At 42.1% G+C, this 20192-nt stretch overlaps 1 protein-coding gene across 1 annotated transcript in view; it reads right to left on the reverse strand.

Annotated features, from left to right (window-relative positions):
- Positions 1-20192, reverse strand: part of LOC128710240 (neuroligin-4, X-linked-like) — a 58712-nt gene that overhangs the window by 20375 nt on the left and 18145 nt on the right. The window contains exons 5-9 of the mRNA XM_053805287.1: positions 10858-11052; positions 10349-10722; positions 10118-10263; positions 3627-3765; positions 2386-2671 (exon numbers count right to left, since the gene is read on the reverse strand). Of these exons, the coding sequence (XP_053661262.1) occupies positions 2386-2671; positions 3627-3765; positions 10118-10263; positions 10349-10722; positions 10858-11052 (1140 nt within the window). The remainder of the gene's footprint in view (positions 1-2385; positions 2672-3626; positions 3766-10117; positions 10264-10348; positions 10723-10857; positions 11053-20192) is intronic.

Raw genomic sequence — 20192 nt, forward strand, 5'->3', positions numbered from 1 at the left:
TTCATCACGCGCAATTACCAGTTGCGACATATCGACCGAGAGCCACTAACGATTTTCCTGAACTAGATTCCCCTTGTTGATGTCGGTAATCGTTTATATTTTTGAGGTGTGTTATTCGATTCGGAATGAAAAAACAATTTAAAAAAAAATAAGAGAAAAATCGCTTAGTGATGTGAAAAATGTTCAATTTGTTTTTCACATGGAACGAAGTTTTCAACAGAAACTTTACACACCATACAACCATCATAGAGCGCAATTCCCGGGAGTTGGTATCGATTTCACGGCCACTTGAACACGCAGCAATGGCCGCAAGTGTGACGGGCGATTTGCTGTAAAAGCAATGCCACTTCCCTACCCAACGTGAGAAAACAAACAACACTGCGTCTGATAAAACTTACTGCAGAAGGGAAGAAATTAAAAACCGTTTTCCCCATGTACTGCGCTCACGAAACGACCGGTGCAAAAGGGCAACGCCAAAATCGATCACCGACATTGCCATCGATTTTATGGCCGGTGACAACCACCGATGAGACCGTTCGATGCTGTAAGATGATCAAAAAGTTTTTCATTTAATTGTTTACCCCCGAAAGTTAACCATAAATCTCTGTCTGGACAGCTATACTCATCGAGTTGACCAAGAACTGACACTTTCGATCTCTTACTACAGCGACCTTTCCCGGGCTGGAAAGGACGAGCGGCTGTTGGCACCGAAGAAAGGAAAGGCTAGTTCTCCGAATAAGGGGGCCAAAAATCCTGTAAAACCATCGTAAACTTCAACCATTCTTTCATCTCCCGTGTGGCATTGCCCAAAATGTACTGGTGAAACTTACCACCGTTCCACAACTTTGAACGAGTTGCGAGCCAACTGAAACCCTACCTTCAACATTGTCATCACCCACGGGCGTCTCTTGGCGAACATTCGTCTTCACGCCAATTGCTTTCTGGAGTGCTTTAGCCGAAAAAGCCTCAGCCGGTGCTGTGAAACACACATATGTTTCGGTGTAAGGACTCACACATACAGACGCACACAGGTTCACACGCGCCCGTATATGGGTGGCAGTTTTTGGCCACAAAATAGACGAGACCAGCGCTATCTCGGAGCATATCTGGGAAAACCATGAAACAAGCATCGCCTCCGCTCGGTGTATCTGTGTCTTATTTTCCTTGGATAAGTTCCCTTTCGCCAGCTAGCAGCAAACTGGATGCCAGCGTGGAGCAAACGAACGTGGAAGTAAATTTAAAAAAGATACAAAAGCCAAAAAAGACTCCCTTTTTAGCTCGACGTTTCGCCCCAAAAACTTCACCGTCCGTTCACACCGACTAGATGCGGGATGTTGGCCGTGGCTCGCAGTGTACCGCAAAAGGTCCATACGGGGTAAAAGATTTCTCCCCAAACCAGCGTCCCAACGGAACCAACGGTAGCTCTTTTTCTTGTACGTGAAAAAGATTTTACTACTTAACCCTGCGCTTCGGATGAAAAAGCTGGACGGAAGAAAAACTCCAAACCTAGTAAAAAGCCAGGAACGGAAAAGCTTTGGCCGGAAAATAGAAACGACCACAGCGCTCACATACATACACGGAACGTCTTCGTCGCCAATCCGTGATCCGATAAGAGCCTTATAACTAAATTGAATTTATCTCTTTGTTTCTTTGCGTCTTCGGGTGGAGTTTTTATTCCCCGGAATCAGTGCTTGCAGACCGACGAAAACAGCAAAAAAAAACTACCACCAAATTGGGCCAGCTTTTTGAGGTTACGATCTGCTTTGCCGATCAGCGTGTGATTTTTCTTTCGACAAAACCGCAGGGTTGTCGAACGTAACCGTTTGGAGTGTTCGAATATAAAGTCACTGAAGTATCAACAATTGCAAGTGAAAGATTAATAAATTTCTTATATTATCAACTTTTTCCTAAATCTTACAGTACCCATATGCGGCACATGTTCGGCATCCCTGAAAAACGAATGTCTGGAAAATCTCTATCCGGTTTTTCGCATTTCATACTGCCTGGAAGTTGGTAACGCAAACGCACACTACTCGACCCAAATTATTCATGCCTGGTTCGTGTGCCTTTTCGGTCCTCTATTACCCACCCGACGGTAATCATTTCAATCGATCTCTGTCCCCAAACCGAAGTAGGACCGGAGTTAACGCTGACTTACGACCGCTCGAACTACTGCGAAGCCCAGTGCTCTGCACGCACTCAGCACACAGGGAATGTAATTTATCGAGGCGAACGATAAGTTCGGTCGACGTCAGTATGATGTTGGGTTTGGCGAAAAATTAAAGAACTACGGTTCACTGTTTCAATATTCCGACGCGTCGCGTTTGCATAATTCAATATAGTGACCCCGGTTGCGGATTCGGGATCCTCGTGGTTGGTACTCACAGATGCTAAGATACTGCTGCGTGGTAGTTTCGTACGTTTCCCACGTGATGAGCCGGAAACGGGTCCGCTCTTTTGCCGTGCCGTAGTCGGGATGGAGCGGTTGTGCTTGCTGGTGCCCGGCCTCATTCGGGTCACCCGTTTTGCAGAAGTTGGTCACGAAGTTCAGCACTGCCTCGTTGACACCCATGTCCTGGCGCGAGAAGTTCTGCGGGAAGACCGGACCACCCTGCACAAGCGGTAGTCCGAAGATGTACGGTAGTTCTTCACCCCGGACACTACCCAGCCGCTGTCGGTGTGCGTAGTGCAAGAAAAACGAAAAAAGAACGCGAGTTAAATAGAAATATGATAAAAGGTTGTACTTTATGGAATGAAAAATAGCAGTAAGGCAAAGATGAAAGTCTTGTCGGTGCATTAGCTCTTTTATAACGCGCTATGGGTGTTTGGGGGGGTGCAGGGTGAACGATAAGAACGGTGAAGTAAATCATAGTTTATAGCGAGATTCTGTGCGAAAACTAAAAGTTGGATGGAAAAATGGGTACTTGAAAAGTGGGCCGTTAAATCATGCTATAAATGTAAATCATATGATAAGTTTTCTCCAGGCAAACGTAACTTCATTCTAATGCTAAACTAAAGTAATTTTGATGGAAAAATTGTTTGCTACACTTTTGCGTTTCTATAGGGAATTGATGTCTAGAACTTGGGGACGAGTGAAATAGTTAGTTTGATTTTTTTAATAGCCGGGTTTAAATCTTATCAAATGTAAAATTTAGAAAAAATTGTAAGACGATTATTTCGTTCCATGCGAATTAAAAAAAAAAATAGCATCTCTTCCTTCTCTTCCTCCTTCCTTCCTTTCTTCTTCTTATTTTTTTCTCTTCTTATTCTACTTCTGATACCTCACTCTTGCTCAGCGTATTGAATGCCATTGTTCCTTCTGTTGTTACATTTGCTTCTATTTTTAAATATGTTGTCTCTTTGTTTGATCTTAAGCATCTTTCTGAGTTCTTCCTTGAATGTGCCATTGTACCTCTTTTTTCACATGTTCCTTATTCCATAAATTTCGTTTCGGTATTTCTTTTTTGTTACTTTTCTTGAATATTTGCATTCTTCATTTTGTCCTGTTTTTATCTTACGCGATCATCATCATTTCAATAGTATTAGTTCAAATAAAGTTGTTTTGTTTATTTTCATACCATTCTGCAAACAATTGCTATTTTCATTCCTTTTTAAAATGTTCTTACCTGCGGATATTCACTTTCCTTGCTTTGGTAACCGAAATGAAACATGTAAGTCTTTGCACCTCGTCGCGCATGCAGATAAGCCACCTTAATGATGGGTGCCACCGTATGGCCATCGCTCAAGGCTTCCATAGTGGAGTCTCTGTAAGGAGAAAACACAAGCAAACCAAAGATCGTCTTAAAAATGCCCTATCTCATGATGACAATGCTGTGGTTTGGCTGTTTCTTCGAACGCAGAATAACAACAAATCCAATCAAACTGCGAACCAAAATAGGCAGCATAACAAGGGAATAATAAAAGCAGGTTGCCAAATCAGTCCATCCATCACGCCGAACAAAACACAGAGGAAATATAAACAGCAATCATCTTTCATCAACAATTTCTCACTCCGAGAGTTACAATTTGGAATGAGGCAAAAAAACACGCGGAAGCTAAACCCAAAATTAGCCACCACTGTAGCGGGAAACATTTGTCACGTCATTCCTTCCCCACTGCACGCATGACCGGTTCGGGGAATGTGTGCAAGGGGTCCCCGATTGACGTTAAGCAGTGGATTTACTTCATTTTTCAATGGTTTCTCATTTCTTCACTGTTCCTGTGCCAGTCAGGATTGCAGTGCGGGGATGGAAATATCGTCCAAACGCACTGCCAGCGCGCTAGTTACTGGTCCAGCAGTCAGTTGACGTACGCTCAGAAAATCATTTTTTGTTCACGCTCCCAGACAGAACAACCCACAAATGACAGGATGGTGACAGTGAAAATGAGTGGATACTCGCAGGAATTCCGCTTCAGTAAACGATTGGAAGAGAAAGTAAAAACAAAGCGCAAAAGAAAAGCGATAAGCTCAGTGACTGGCAGCAATGCGGGATATAAACGATTGGATGCTGTCTCGGGCGAGGTTTTATTATGTGTTTTTTTTTTCTTAGTCTTGTTTTCACCCCGAACCACAAAGAGGATATTATTTCTGGGCTGTATTTATCCTAGCTGTTTGCCTCGCCTCACCGACCGTATAACTGGTGCTGAGTGCTTTTGTTTTCGTGGGAAATTCTGCGCGTGCATTTGGTCGTTTCATTGCACTGTGGCAAGTTTCCCGTACTTTCTTTCTCATCATCGAAACAATGTATCCGTCAGATCGTAGCACGTGAATGGAGCAAATGTTTCAATCGTTTTTGTTCGTTCCGTGCTTTTGCGATCGAATCCATTAGAAGACAACCACGCGAGATGACAGCTGACACATGCATTGTGGTGGTATCGATAGAATAAATACTGCCTAGACAACTTAATTCCATTCCGAAGCCTTAACAGAAGACAGTACAAACGGACGGAAAAGAATGAGGATCGGTTTTTAACGTCCCAAGTGCTTCTGCTATTCAAGACTTCCTCCCCGAAGGAAATGTGTCGTTTGTCGTCGTCGACAGGGATGTCGTGATTATGTCAAGTTGTCCATTAATACGATTGACAACAAAGCAGGGGAGGTGGTGTCGATTATCCTTAAAGGCTGGGACACCATTTGAGGCCTTTCCCCAAGAAACATTAAGAATGACTTTTCATCTTGTGCAGCACGAACTTTTCCGTTCATGCAAAACTGATCCCGGTAAAACATATCCCGGACGGCTCATTATAGATCGGTAGTCAATTTTCTGATTCTGCTCTTGCGTGACAAAACCATCCGGCGGCACTCATAAACTCACCCTCATATATACCCGAACAAAGGTGAACCAATGCTTAAAGTGGTGGTTTATACATTTTTTATGCGCTTCAGTTAAAGCTTGCACCCGGATAGCTGGCACCTCATTGGTCGAAGGCTATCGGTCCGAATACTCATTGGGAATTTATGCGCATCGGAAAAATGGTTCCGTTCAGGTTCGTAGCACTGGGTCCCTTTGGCAGTGTGGCCCGTGTCCGTGTTCGCACCATTTGCCTGACGAGGGACAAGAACTCATTTCACGCGCTCACGACCACCGTAAGATCTAGGACCCGGTCGATCTCGGATGAATCGATCTGAACCGGAAGTTAACCCAAATCTGTACCGTTGGTCCGCATAAACGCTTTTTTCCCCGAGCACGAGCGGCGATCGAGCGCTAGTAATAATTTTTATCACAAACCTCTGATTGATGAGTTCGTGTAACTGTTCACGTTTTGTGCAGAATCAGTTAGCTTATTTCTCTCTCGGCTTGGAACCGGGTTCATTTCCCATGCCAGCGCCGCAGCAAAGTTTTATCCCAATCATTATTGATGTAGGGCGCTTTTTTGCCTTCCTCACGTGCCTATGTACAGTTCAATTTTTTCCGATCGGTCCGTTCCGTTCGGTGAGGAAAAATGGGTATTAATATTTATTGCCGCTATAAGCAGACTGACTGGGTCGGTTAATTCGCTCCGGGTGCATGTGCGAGGCGAACTGTGCGTGTGACAAATGAGCCGGAATTATTCACATCACGAACAAAACTGGCCACTCATGGCGGATTAGCAGCTTCCGCGCGTGTGCCTGTCGCGTGATTGTTCGTTTTGTTTGACTCGCGCGCATCATTTAGCCTTCTGCTGACCCGAGACTCCCGGGAGGTAATTTGTTATTTTAATTGCAAAGTTTGATTGTGCCGTTTGGCTTCTGGGACTGTACTTCAGGCTGAATGGGCTGGCTATTTGAAGCGGCAATAATTTTGCTGGGTCGGGATCGTTTGTTGGGAATTTGTTTGGGAAACGATTTGCTAGGAAACACTTTGTTAACATGCAGCAGCAAAATATTTTCGATTGACATTCATAAAATTCATTTGTTTTTTTTTATTAATTCTTTCCAGAATATTTCAGTCCGTTGGTATCCAATGTTTCACTTGTTTGTTGCTTAGCCAATTTTCTGTTTTTTTGTTTACAAATGGTGTGTAAACAAGTTGTTATCATTTAAAATAAATTGTTTGTTGTGCGATAACTTACACAAGTTTTAACACGACCGAGTTTTACTTTACACACTCGCATCACATAAAAATACTACGCAAAGGTATACCATGACCTCCTGAACAATACCGCAACACAGGAGATTTAATGTTCTGAATTATGTTTTTTATTTTGCATTCGGGACGAACTGCCGAATATAATACATGGTACAATTTTTCTTCGTTTCCTTGAAACCGCCCACAATTGCCTTGTGTAATCGACTTTCTGGATGATCTATTCTATGTTCTATACTGAAGATGAAGATTTTTTGCCCCGTATGTAAAGTTGGACAATAGAAGAGCCGCTACAATGACGAGCTCTATAAGTTGTACAGCGAACTCATTGTCGTATAGCGGGTTATACTCGCCACACCGGTGTGCTGCCCACATCATGAGAATGTCACCGGACGACCTATCCCGTAAAGCCGTTTTATGTCGTCCACAAGGACATAGGAGGCGAGGTAGGCCCAAATTGAGATGGAGTGATGGCGTTGATGCGTCCGTCATAAAGCACGGAAGAATGGGTTGGCTGACGCCGGCGTTCGACCGTGAGCGGTTCGACCTTGCATTGCATACATTAAGGCACGAAAAACTTCCATAACGAAATGATCTTGAATGTTTTCTACATCCACTCTTCCATCCAATCAGATAAAGCTTGTATTGCAGGGACTACACCCAATTAAAAATTGATCTATTTTACTTATCATTATATTGGTCAAATTAAAAATGTTTGTTAAGTATAATGAGTAATAAAAGCAAATAGAAAAGTAGTTCCGAAATTACAACCATTGCTATTTTTATCAATATAAAATACTATTGCATGTTTTTTTTAGGTTTATTCCCTCATTTGCCAGACTAAGTCACATTCCAGACGATTTCCATCTAGTGAAATGATGACCCTATAATTTATAACGATCCATAAACTACTTCACCACCCCCAATGTTTGGTAAAATCGCATTAATACCAAATTCCAGCCTGAGAACCATAATTGGCTGAAAGCATAAAGCGCGGCAGTCTGTTATCACGTTAGCTCGTTTATTTTTCGATTCGTTCGGTTTTATCGATTCCCGAACAGATGCTCAACAGTGGCCAACAATGATGCGTGAAATGTTCGTCTAAATTGTTATTTGCTCAACGGAATGCGTACCAGTCCCGCGGGTGAAGCGATTTCTAATTTATCGATCGATTAATGACTAACGCCCCGCGCTGGTCATATGCGGAAGGACTCGTTATTGGTGGGGTGGTTAGAAGCTAATAGATGATGTGACTGGTACAAGGGAGGTAAATTATCGAGTTGAAAATTATTAATACTCTTACTGTATCAATACGACAATGGACCATAAAGTGAAGCACGGGAAGTGGTGATGCATGCGCAGCGACGAGTGATTTAGTGCACCAACCATGGTGATGATGGTCCGAGCGATGTGCAAGGGCAAATGCACCATCACCAGCATCCATCATCCAATCAGCCATACACCACTTGGAACCGAGCTACATAACTAATCCTATTTCACGGTATTAATTGGCTACCTCATTTTCATCCGTTTTGCAACAGATGAGGAAGCATCTCTGGTGCGCTTGCATTGCATAGGAAGTCTGTACGCTATAATCAAATCGAAAAGCATTCCTGTACGATATGTACCAACTCATCGTTTGCAAAGAGCAAGGGAGAGTGAGAGGTGTACGATTCATTAGGGAAAATACACGTGTTTTGTGGACACATTCGTTCAACCGGAATGGGTTACACGTAGTTGGTTGCAGGGACGTTATGATTTGACCCTTAAGCTGTCTCTTTTTCAGCTCCGCATGCCAGAATAACTCCCGCAATGTTGTGCATTTCAAAACGGGAGCGTTTTCCTTGGGGAGCTTTTCAGGTTCCCGGAAATCTTCTGCTACGGATGATTACACAAAATCGTCCACCGGGACCAGTTGCTGCTATCGAGTGAAATGTTTAAAATAATATCATTACCATTGGTCCCGCATGAGTTGGACATTCGAGTTGGAGCATGCTAAAAATACTTCTTCTAATTGTACTCGTTGTTAGGACAGGCCTAGAGCAGGATGGGATAGGAAATAGGAGGATGAAAGGAGGTGTGGCAAATCTGGGCCAATGTTGTTGTGGGATCACAATTTTATCAAACTATGACTACCGACAATCATAGCGCTTAACAACCACACACACACACACATACTCACCCACACAAATACACGAGGGCTAAAATGCCTCGGTTGATGCGAAATTACCCAACAGTCCCACTGTGCACCGGAAATTCCTTCCTTCGGAAATTCAGTCGGAAATTCGCCCAGTCTCTTTGAGCAGCAAAACCCCCCTGCCCACCGTCCGATCGGTTTCGGGTGCTGCGAGAAGGTTTAATCTCATGTTGGGAATTAAAATTTCACAAAATCCAATTTAGAATCAAAAGTCTCGCTTTACTATTGCCGTGACGCGCTGGATTCAGTCCACAGGCCGGAACAGTAAAAGGTTTGTAGCAGGGTAGCGGAATGGAAGAAGCGCGTCTCACACATGCACGCATGCGAAAATGGTACCATCCGCTTCCGGGTGCCGAAGGTGGTAGCCATCTTTCGTTCAACCCGTGCCGGAGTCAAACCGTGCTGCCCACGTACATACGGTTTTGCCGATTGAATTCCATCTATTTCCCAAGAATCAACACACACGGCCATAGCGCCACACCGGAGGGAAGCAATTTTCATTTTCCACTCCGTTCCAATTTCACATCCGTTCCGTTTCGTTTGCGATTGTTTCGCAAACGCATCACGTCCGGTTCGCCGGAAAACTCTGAAACTTTTATCAAACCACCGCGACTTGGTGCAAACCGTGTTCCTGCCAGCGAGAATTGTGCTATTCTGGCCAATTTTGAAAATTATTCTTATTTTTCGTTTTACTCCTGGGTTGGTGGCTAGCTGAACGGTATTGAGTGCAGGTGACATCGGCAGGGAACTCGATAATGGAGCCATGGAAACAAGACTGAAGCTAGAAAGCGTTCCGAGGAATATTACAGCAGGAGCTAAGTAAATTACATCCTAAACAGGTAGCTTTCATGCAGATGGAACGATACGGTCAGTTTGGGTGAAAATTGTGAGTTCAAATCACAAGGATTGTTTGGGTTGTGTTTAACAATAACATGCATTTAGAATATATACGAGACATATTAGACATTCAGAGAGCAAATGTGATTTTTGTACCTATAAATTCACGAGAGATGTGATGTTTCACCTAAGTTTGAAACTCTTCTTTCTTATCAAGACTATGCCTTCAAATATTTCAGTCAGTTTACTTCAGCTTGCCAGTCATATATCAAAAGATTTGTAACGCTCTGGCAATTTCCTCTAAGGAATGGAAATCAATTGATTTCTCGTAGACCACCAAGCAAACATTAGAAATTTGAATCACTGCTGTCTATTCCCACGAGAAACGCCAACTTTCAATTACCACAGAATTCATGCCCGATCGGACTCATGTACAACCGGACTGGTTCGCGTCTCACGTATCCCTTATTTGAAGCGTTAAACCCTCCCGTGAGGGATGGGCGGAACAATTACCTACCTGATATTGATTGGATGTTGGATTGGTTTGTCCCAGTCGGTGTACTCGTTCCGGACGGCGGAGAATATCTCGTTCAGATGGAACGTGAACGCATTGCGAATGTACGTCCGCAGCAACCTGTTTCGTTGATCTTCCTCTAGGCCGTACTGCAAACAGAACGAGGTGCACCAATGGAATACCATTCAATGTATGGCCTCCAAATTTTACCGCTCATTTCATCTCATTGCTTACCTGAATGTCTGACGCGCTAAAGTCGTTGTAGCTTTCGGTGGTACTCATGCCCAGCATTAGCTCGCTGGTGATGAAGCCTTCGCCCGAGTGCTCCATGGCAAACTCGGGATCCATCGAGTCCTCCAGCGGCAGGGACGGTCCCCAGGAAGGCATGAACCGTACACTGGTCAACCGTACGCCCATGAGCGCCTCGATCGGTTTATCCCGCAGGCATTCGGTAATGTCCTCCGTCGATGGTTTCCGACCGTTCCGGCCCGGCACTAGATGGCACGCCATCTGCTGGGACACTTCCAACCGCACCGCGTCCGGGTCCGGGATGAGTGCCCACGGGCTGAGTGCCGAACCACTCACAAGGATAGCTCTTTGCACGAGTCCTGTACCGGTTCAGACAACATAAAACACAAAAACAAAAAAAGCATGATAAGAAAATGGTTCCAATCAAACGATGGACACAGTTGAAGGAAAACCAAGCACAAAAAGCACATCGCGCGGGCTAGATGTTGACGTACCCTTTCCCGACTTGGAGATCAGGACGAGATTCGCGAGTGCGGCTCCTGTATCGTGGCCCACCAGGGTGATGCGCTTCGGGTCACCGCCGAACGACGCAATGTTATCTCGTACCCACTGCAGAGCGAGAATGATGTCCATTAATCCTAGATTACCGCCGGAACCGGGTGACAGTGAGGCACGAGTTTTTAGAAAACCTACGAAAGTGAAAAAAAACCGGAAAGCAACCGTTAGTAGCGTTAGGGCAGCGAAGGATCGACCGTGCAATAAGATAAACTTCTTAGAAAATCACAACATTTATCTTGTCACAACAGCATTTACGAATCCTTTCTGCTGTCACGTCTAATGAGATTATGTCCCCTTTGAAAGATAGGCTAGGGGCTTTCGTTTTTGTTTTGCGGGGCGAAATAAAACATCGAAATTAATGCGAACCCCAGTAAAAGGAAGGGGTTTAAAATTTGATTCGAATTTCACACAAATCATGCTATCTGCACGGCATAATTTATGTGACAGTATTATTTAAATTTGAAGAATATTCACCTCGCGGTGTCGCATTGTTTAGTTTACATTAATCAGTAGGTGGAATTCAATTATCATATTTAAGTAATTAGCATAATTGTTGCAAATGTATGAATAGGATTGATCAATGTCATTGTGATTTGATGATGTTATCCCACCTCTTGTTTCTGCATAGGACTGAGAAGAATGAAGCCATATTCAAGATCCACTGTAGCATAATGTGCATGCTCTTTTGCTATCCATGTAACCTACTTAATCTACTGTAGTCTACGCAGGATTGACTTTCCAACTATGGTTAAATAATGTCAAAATTAGCCAGAAATGGAGCACCTCGATTTGTCGAGGTTGCTGTGCGGATAAAGAAGGCCAAACAATCTGCTTAAATGAATTTTATCTGGCATCATCTGGCAGGAACAATGTGGATGCATAGAATTTTAAATACAGTACGATAATCGATTCCTAAAGTTGAAAATACACAGAGTCTTTATTCAAGCTGATCATCATTCAACAATTCTGTGGAAGTTTGTTAATAACAGCACCCATATGTACGTTAAGTTTTGGCTAATCATCTAATATTACTTCCAGGTATGTAGTCTTGGAGACACTTTCAAGTTGGTTGTGCTTTATTCCAATATTCAGTTGATGATACCCATTTCTGATGTGATGTTCCAAATGTTTTCGAAACATTTTGCGCTAATTTGTTGAATCTAAGCTCATCTTGTCCAAAGATTCCATACCTCTATTAGCAGACGAAGAGCCTTAGTTGTACCATAATAAAAATAAATTTAAAAACGACAAGTTTCAGCCAACAGCTAAACATTTTTTGATTCAGATATGACCGTGTCGTCTACAAATCGATTTCTTTCGCTTAAGCGCAAGATCCTTTTCTTATCGTTTAGTTGAATTATAACTGCAATTTTCTGCGACACTCACAGTCAATTTTCCATTCGACTCAGTTTAATTCGACAACGTGAAGGTGTTATCAGACAGAAATATTTAGATACAATGTTCTATTTCAGTTATTTCATATTGGGTATACTCATATCTTCTACGACCATTTGTTTCGTCGTATTTTTTGTGAAACAAAAAACTATGTTTGATGTACGATTATAAGTGAGTTCTTCTCGATAGATCTCAACAATAAAACACGTTTGTCTGAGGAAAAATAACGAAGAATCAGAAAGAGCAAAGAACAGTAGCTTCTTGACCCTGTCATTTATCTGACCATTCCGTAAAAAAAGTCTTTTGGTGATAGCATCTTCGCATCGAACCGAAACACGCCCTGGGCTGGAGTAAATCAGAAAAAAAATAATTCATTCAATTATTCAAGCAAAAACGGCCCGACACGTTCCGCTTTTTGTCACTTCTGACTCCCTTCTGGCCGAGTGATAGAACATTAGCCTGTAGCTTTATCGGTGGTGGGCATTCCGTTCCGAGATGTACGTGCTCGAACTGGGCTGGAAGGAACGGTTCGAGCTGCCAAACAGGGGTCGAACGAACATTGGGCGATAAAACAAATAAACCATTTCCTCCGATGTTTATCTACTGATTACCTTTGGCCCATTGGAAGGCGACCAACGGAGTCACAGGTCCAAACCATTTCTTGGTTCACCCACTCGGGTGTGCTGAAACGAGGTACGCCGAGGCACCGAAAGGGCTCACTGGACTCATAAAATTGATAAATGGTAATCTGCTAGGTAAACATATGCTCGCCAGCATCATTGAACAAAAGGTGAAGATGCTCGATCGACCCGATGTCCGCCCTTTGCCCGAGTTGTGGCCGTTGACTATCGTCTGGATCGATTGGTTCCGATTGCGATGCATGATTGTGAGCATTTGCTTCGCCATTGTCCTTCCCGGCGGGCCATTATGTTTTCGTGCAAATAAGTAACAATCGCTTTTCCTTATCGCATTCGCGGAACAGTGGGCAAAGAATTCTTCCACCACCAAGAACGCGTTAATCTAATTTCAATGGGGAGAGAAGAATAAAAAGCATCCCTGCTGCCTTTGGGCAGGGAGTTTATTTATTGACTCGTTCGGGATCGATTCCAGCGAATAGTCTGGAGCGTTAGTTTTCCAGCCAACCTCCACGCTTCCATTTCTTTCCCTAGAAGACCCCAACGGTACTAGCAGCGTGCTTGATTTATGGAAAATTCATAGTGAAAAGTAAACAAAACCCCACCAATACCTTTAACGCCATCTTCTCTTCCGTTCAACCTGGTATCAACCTGGCCAATACTAAATATTGCTTCCTTCCCAGCGAAACCCCGGGACAACAGCCTCGGCGAAGCGAAACGATCGGGCAGAGCGAATAAATTCGATTATTGAACCGCATAAATCAAACGACACACTCGATAGTTTCAGCAGACTTTCGCCCCATCCCTAGTAAGTCATAAAACTCTCCACTCACTTCCCATCGAACCCATCCACGGGTGAAATTGACAGCGGCACGGGGCGTTATTTTTCTTGTGCAGCTGCACACAGTTACAGCCAAATAGATGTGTGTGATGGTGTGTGTGTGTGTGTGCCCATGATGCTGTGTGTATGTTGTTATAGGTTGTTGCTCTTTTTTTGTTACATTTTTGCTGGAAATTCGCTTCAGTCTAGAAATCATTGCATATGACACCAGGTGGAAAAATGCATCCGCCGCATTGGAAACGTGCACCCAATGGAATGCACCATTTGCATTTTACCGGGACAGTGTTAGCGATTCGCAGCTGGAACTCCACCGGTTTCGAGCTAGTGTATCGCCATTTTTTTTTTCGGCGGATGATTTTCAGCCGGTCCACTTTTGAATCACCTTCCGCGTTGGTAATATCGCGATGCTCTGAATCAGGCGGGGTTGGTGGCGGGGGGTGGGAGGTGGTTTCAATCGTCCCCGGTCATGATTTACAGGGCCGTTTTGGGGCGATGTTTTATGTTGCATTTGAACAGGGCAGTTTTTCTTCCCTCGTTTGTCCATAACAAACCAATATCGATGAATGTTCGATGACCGTATAGTGCACGTGTTCTTCACCGGTGCACCCTTTATGATGTGATTCATTTTTGCAAGTTAAACCAGCCAGCTTGACGCATTTGAAATAAAATCCTATTTGCTGCCACCCCGTCCATTTTCCCTTTAGTTTTTCCATGCCCGTTTGTTCATTATTTAAAAAGGCACACGGTATAAAATATATAGCTGAAATCTAACCAGCAGTACCGTACGGTACGCTTATTTTCTGTCATTGCGCTCGTGCAAATTGACGTGCGTAACTTTGTTTTGCATGACTGACGATTTGTTTTTTTTTTCTACATACGTCCACTTTTTTGGGCCAGATTGTTAGTTACCGGATATTCCATACGATGGAATGTTTTTCTTTATAATATATTACTTTATTAGTTACAATTTGTTTGAGATTTGTTTTTCACTGCATTGAATAAATAAAAACTTTCTGAATAATTTCCTCTTATTAGAAGAAATCAATTGCATTCAAAATGTAATTTTAGCTGAAGTTTAAGTTGTTTTTTTGTTATTACAGTAGCTCTCTTTTAAATGTTGTTGGTTGTCTTATGTCTAATGTCAGTTAGAGTTATTTAAGGGGCGATATACACTTTTTTTATTTTTTCTTTTTATATGAGCATTGACATTTTGATGGAGATTATTACGGATAAAGAGTTTATTTTTAAAATGAGAGAAAAGTTCTTTAGCGATTTCCTCCTTCACTGTAAAGCAGGTGAATTGTAGAGGTAGATCCTTACCCCGGATAGGATGATATAATTTTACTATGTTGTTCGACTATATAATATGATTCAAGTACATTAAATGTGCCGTTTACGTTTCGAAAAAAGATATGTCTCCAAACCAATATGAATTAAATATAACATGACCCTTCGATATAAGTGACACGGAAATGCCCGTTCTCGAAGAAAGTAACCGAAAAACGTGTTAATATCCATTCGAAGAAATTGAATAATTAAAGAGATATTGTTCAGAACAGTTTTATCATTCTAAAAGGCTTCTCGTCAACAGTGATGTTTATTAGTAAAAAGGGATTTCTTGTGCCTGAAAATGCAACCCAAAAATTTATGTCAATCAAAGTGAGGCAGGTATCTGGAAAGTTGATTGATGCTTAAACACCGAAAGTTTGTAAAAGTAACGAAAATATAACTCTAGAAAAGGAAAATCAATTCACACGAGAGCCAAACTCGTTAAGAACCCTTAAGAACAAAGAAAATGAATGAAGGGCAATTCTTTATTTGACGTTAATTTAAAACATAAGTGAAAATCAAAGTACACACGACTGTCTATCCTGTTACGGGTTAATATAGTCAAAGAAACCAAGAAATGGCAGGCCTTAAATGATTGGTTTTAATGATTCAAGTTAACAAATAATTCAGCATAGTTGTTACAGTGTACACATTGCAGCCATTAAAATTTTTACACTTCAAAACTGCGCGCATATTCGATATCATACGCCTTCAGAAGGTCATAAGCGTTTTCGTTATCTCGTTCGTGATGTGAATCATAATCATAAACACCAAAGCAAAAACTAAAACTGGGAAACACATGGAAAATCGATTCCAATTTGCGAACGATGTAGGTTACCAAATTCAACTCTCCATTTACTTTAATACACCCTCAAAGGTGTTTTGTAAAAAAACGTAACACCAGCCAAAAGGATCACTTTTCTAAGGGAAACACAGCAACGAGGGACACACGTGTGTGAAAGGCGATTGCTAGAATGGTAAATTATTGTGCGATATTCGTCTTCCCATTGAGCCGAAGGTGTCGGAACACCTGCGGTTAAATTACACGTCAATTCAAATGCAGTCTTCTTTTCGAGATTATTTCAGGGTGCTATGTGAGGTTAGGATTTTCCTCGCCCATGAGCTAGTTCGTGCGTGTACGATGGTATTTTTATGTTGTCTTTTTTCTCCCTGCCTATGCCATCGTTGCTCGTTTTCACATTTCATAATCTGTACCACAGCTCGCATCCTTTTGCACGCGACGAGATGAGGATCCTCACCACAGGAGGCACCGCTTTACAGTGGCGCTTGGGTTTCACCTATTCACGGTTGGTGGTCCAACCGCAGACCCAGACGCATAGCAACCGAATGTCAGTGGGATTTTTTTTGGGGAAGAAAAAATAGGTGTTTAGGTGAGAGTATTACGAGTATCCTTCGGGGTACGCGTGTTGAATTCGAAATTTGAAAGCCACAGGCGTAGGTGAATGCTGCCGCTTCTCCTCGCATGCAATGTATGCCAATCGCCGACCCAGTCAGCTATAAATATTTGTGTCTCACTTACGGTCGCCGGACAAAGTTCTCTACTGGTGTGTCATCAACGGCGATCAGAAACCAAAAATATACTCACACACACACATAAACATAATTCAAGTGAATCACAGCACACAGCTGGAGACAGACAGCTCGTATATTATCGCTTGGATTGTACAAAGGTACTAAGAAATACTTTTTTTGTAGCTACCCGATGGCGATAGCAGAACGTCATGAACAAACTGTGTTAACTAGACTGGAATATGGATTGAAGGTACTGGGAACTTCTTTAGCGCGCAACCGAACCATGTGCATATTCTTCGTATGAATGTGGTCGCTCGGTTGCTAGCTAATGGTTGAAAATGATGTAAATTGATGCTGTCGATTATCGATGGCACGGTTAGCGAGAATTGAAGATATGAATAAAAATAGAGCATCTGCACGGTGGGTTTGGATCAACATGAATCAATATCTCATTGATGGTGCCTGTAACTCGTTATGTTAAGCTTTCATTCGTGAATTTTGCAGCAATATCAGCCATGTCACAATTTCCCTATCGCACATTACTGGAAAACTGTACAATTGATAACGTTGAAATAGGAAATGGTTGAGATCTGTATGATTATCTGTAATCAATCTGTGTGTTATAATCTGTGTATAATCAGTATGATTATAAAGGATGCTATCATGCGATCATACTAACATAATAATATCTCCTTTTTAATTTCCAAACCAAAGTCGGGGTTTTGTTGAGTTCATGTTATCAAACCAATTAATTAGTAAGAGATTAGCTTTAGCATAAATAATTATAACTTCATCAGTATTAAAAAAATGTTGTACTTATTTCTTAACCCATCCTTGAATGTAATAGAATATCAACGATAAAAATTAATTGAAACGCACATATGTTGTCAATCACGTATGATACAATTTCCACCGCGATCTTTAAGGAAAAATTAACTACAAATTCGCGATGTAGTTCAATAATATTTGGATGTCACCAGTAGCACAAATCGAAGTAACGAAAAAGGTTTTTGTTACTCTTTTGGCGTGATCTACACCTGTTTAGAAAACCTACACCTTGAGGTGCACGCGACAGCCAACGATTAGAGTCTTATGTTGTTAACGGTTCAAAAACTACTATTTACTGAAATCTATAAGACAATCATAAAAACTAAATGTTAGGTGAACAAGTAAATTCTAAGCACTATTCCCAAAATTTGAGGCTTCATTGGGTAAAACGTTGTTGCATAATGTTATCGTTTTTTTATTGTTATTGTTGTCCATTTAACGCCTGATAGATTTTTTCTTATTTTCTCAATTTTCTGTGAAATTACGAATTTAAAGCGAAACTATCTTGTGTCTATTATTCTGTTCGTTTTTACCTCGAAGCTCGGTTCCAAGCGAATCAGTGGTGTTCGCCTCTCCAGACCTAATTTTAAATCTCAAAAGCAGTTAATAATACATGATACCCTTCTGACCCACCCTTTTGCAGGGCATGGCTTTCGATAAATAGGGATATCCATAGGGCCATGTAACTGGAAAACTGTCAATGAAATCTTCAGATATGGCTCATGAAATGTGATAATTCAACCCGTATTGCATCGATGGATTTTACTAAATGCTTGAAACTTACTAGTACGCCTTATTTTTTATAATGTTGTCTATGTTTGTAAGAGAACTATTACAAATTCATAGTATACTGCAAAGTACAACAGAAAAAAAGTTTTCTGTTTCCTACTTCCTAAAATTCTGCTATTAAAATTTAGCGTTCCATTTCTTTGTGCCAAGGTTTGCAATCAGTGTACACATATACTCATAGCTTTGGTTCGCACAGATTATCGATGTTTACAGTTTTGAAATATCAAGCTTCAGAATTACATTTTAACGTGATTTGATCGTACAGAAAATGCCAAAAGCGTGCGTGTTTGCTAGTAAATTCCATTCCCAGGCAATGTAATGGCGTCCAGCGATGCCAAGCACAAACGACCGATAACCAACATCGGTAGAGTGCGTTCCTCTGGATGGAGCGTAAAGTTTTCCGATGCAATACATATAATTCCATAACGAAATGAATTCCATCATGCACCGTGCCAGGCAGCGGGAAGCCGAATTCCGTGCCCAGTAAATCGAGCATCAGATTTTCACGAGATCCCGCGGGATGTTAGTTACGTTGGCTGCAAATGCTGCAAACACAGCTGCAAAGCGATGGAATCATTTTTCAGCATTTATTTATCGTTTCGAACGGCGTTAGCTTTGGCTAGAACGAGGGCGTTTTCGATGATAGTGCCATGCATAGACGGTGTCGGTGTTGGAGTTTGTTTGCTTCTGATTTCTGCTCCCGTCAAGCTCCTCCTGCGTAGTGTCCAATCCACAAATTAATCCACCAATGTGTGACGTTTTTGTTCCGAACACCGGTCACTCACTGCTGTATATGGTTCAAATAGTGCTTAAACATTATTTGACATCATTTCAGTGCGATACTTACGGAGAGAGTTCATTTTATGAAAGTAGTGTTAGAAAGAAATCTCAATGCTACTTCAAGTAAAAGGATTGCTAACCATAGTTTATGCCGTGCAGATTATTGTATGAGTTAAGAACCCCGGGACGGAGGGTTTAACATCGTACACCAACTCCTGAGAGAATGTTATAATACTTATAACTTCATGTGATGTGAATAATTTTTTTTAGTACACATTCTGTTATTACTTTCTGTACAACAATAGCAGCAGATATAGTGGGCAGATAATCATCTTATTGTACACTGTGTACGAACAAAGCGAACACTTCCCCCAATGATATACACATGCCATAAAACACGTCAAGAGAGAAGAAAAAATTAATAACGCCATAAAATGGGAACCATAAAACTTCAGACCCACCACCACCGTGTTTACCGTGCATATAAACATGCATGAAAAATGAATCTTTCGGCTGTTGCCATTTCAATCTTTTGATAAGTAATGATTTATGCTATAATTGTGCGAAAGAACGAAAAGCATAAAACACACGAAGGTTAAAATATGTTACTTTGGCCATACTGCTCGGTGCTGCTATTACAGGCGGCGAGTGGAAATGGCGGTGGCGTAATAAAAATATGTGACCAAAAGCAGAAAATCCTGCCCGAAAAACCACTCACCGAGCAGATGGTTAGCGTAGTGGTTTTTAGGCGGCAGAAAACTCCAGAAGCAAACGAATCAAACCACCCTCTGGATAGCCACGAGCACAGTGAATAATATAAATTTTCATTATCCTACTCCGGTCGGAAAAGCGTACTAGAAGCACTACCTCGTTCATACGAATACGCCATTGGAATGGGGCCACTAGCGGGCAGGGATAGTGTGCTCAGTGGTACTGAAAGCTACTAACCGATTGCTAACCACCGCCAACGCCACGTAGATTTACGAATGGGTTAGTTGTGGCCGGTTTTCCTCGTGGGCTAGCTTTATGCTGCCGCATGTGATCCGCATACAGGCCCGAATTAATGAACGATGACGTTGATGATGACTTGTTGGAGGCAAACATTGACCCGGCTACGAACACGTTATCTATGCGTACAAAC

This window comes from Anopheles marshallii, chromosome 2 (assembly GCF_943734725.1).
Source record: "Anopheles marshallii chromosome 2, idAnoMarsDA_429_01, whole genome shotgun sequence".
Classification (NCBI taxonomy): Eukaryota; Metazoa; Arthropoda; class Insecta; order Diptera; family Culicidae; genus Anopheles; species Anopheles marshallii.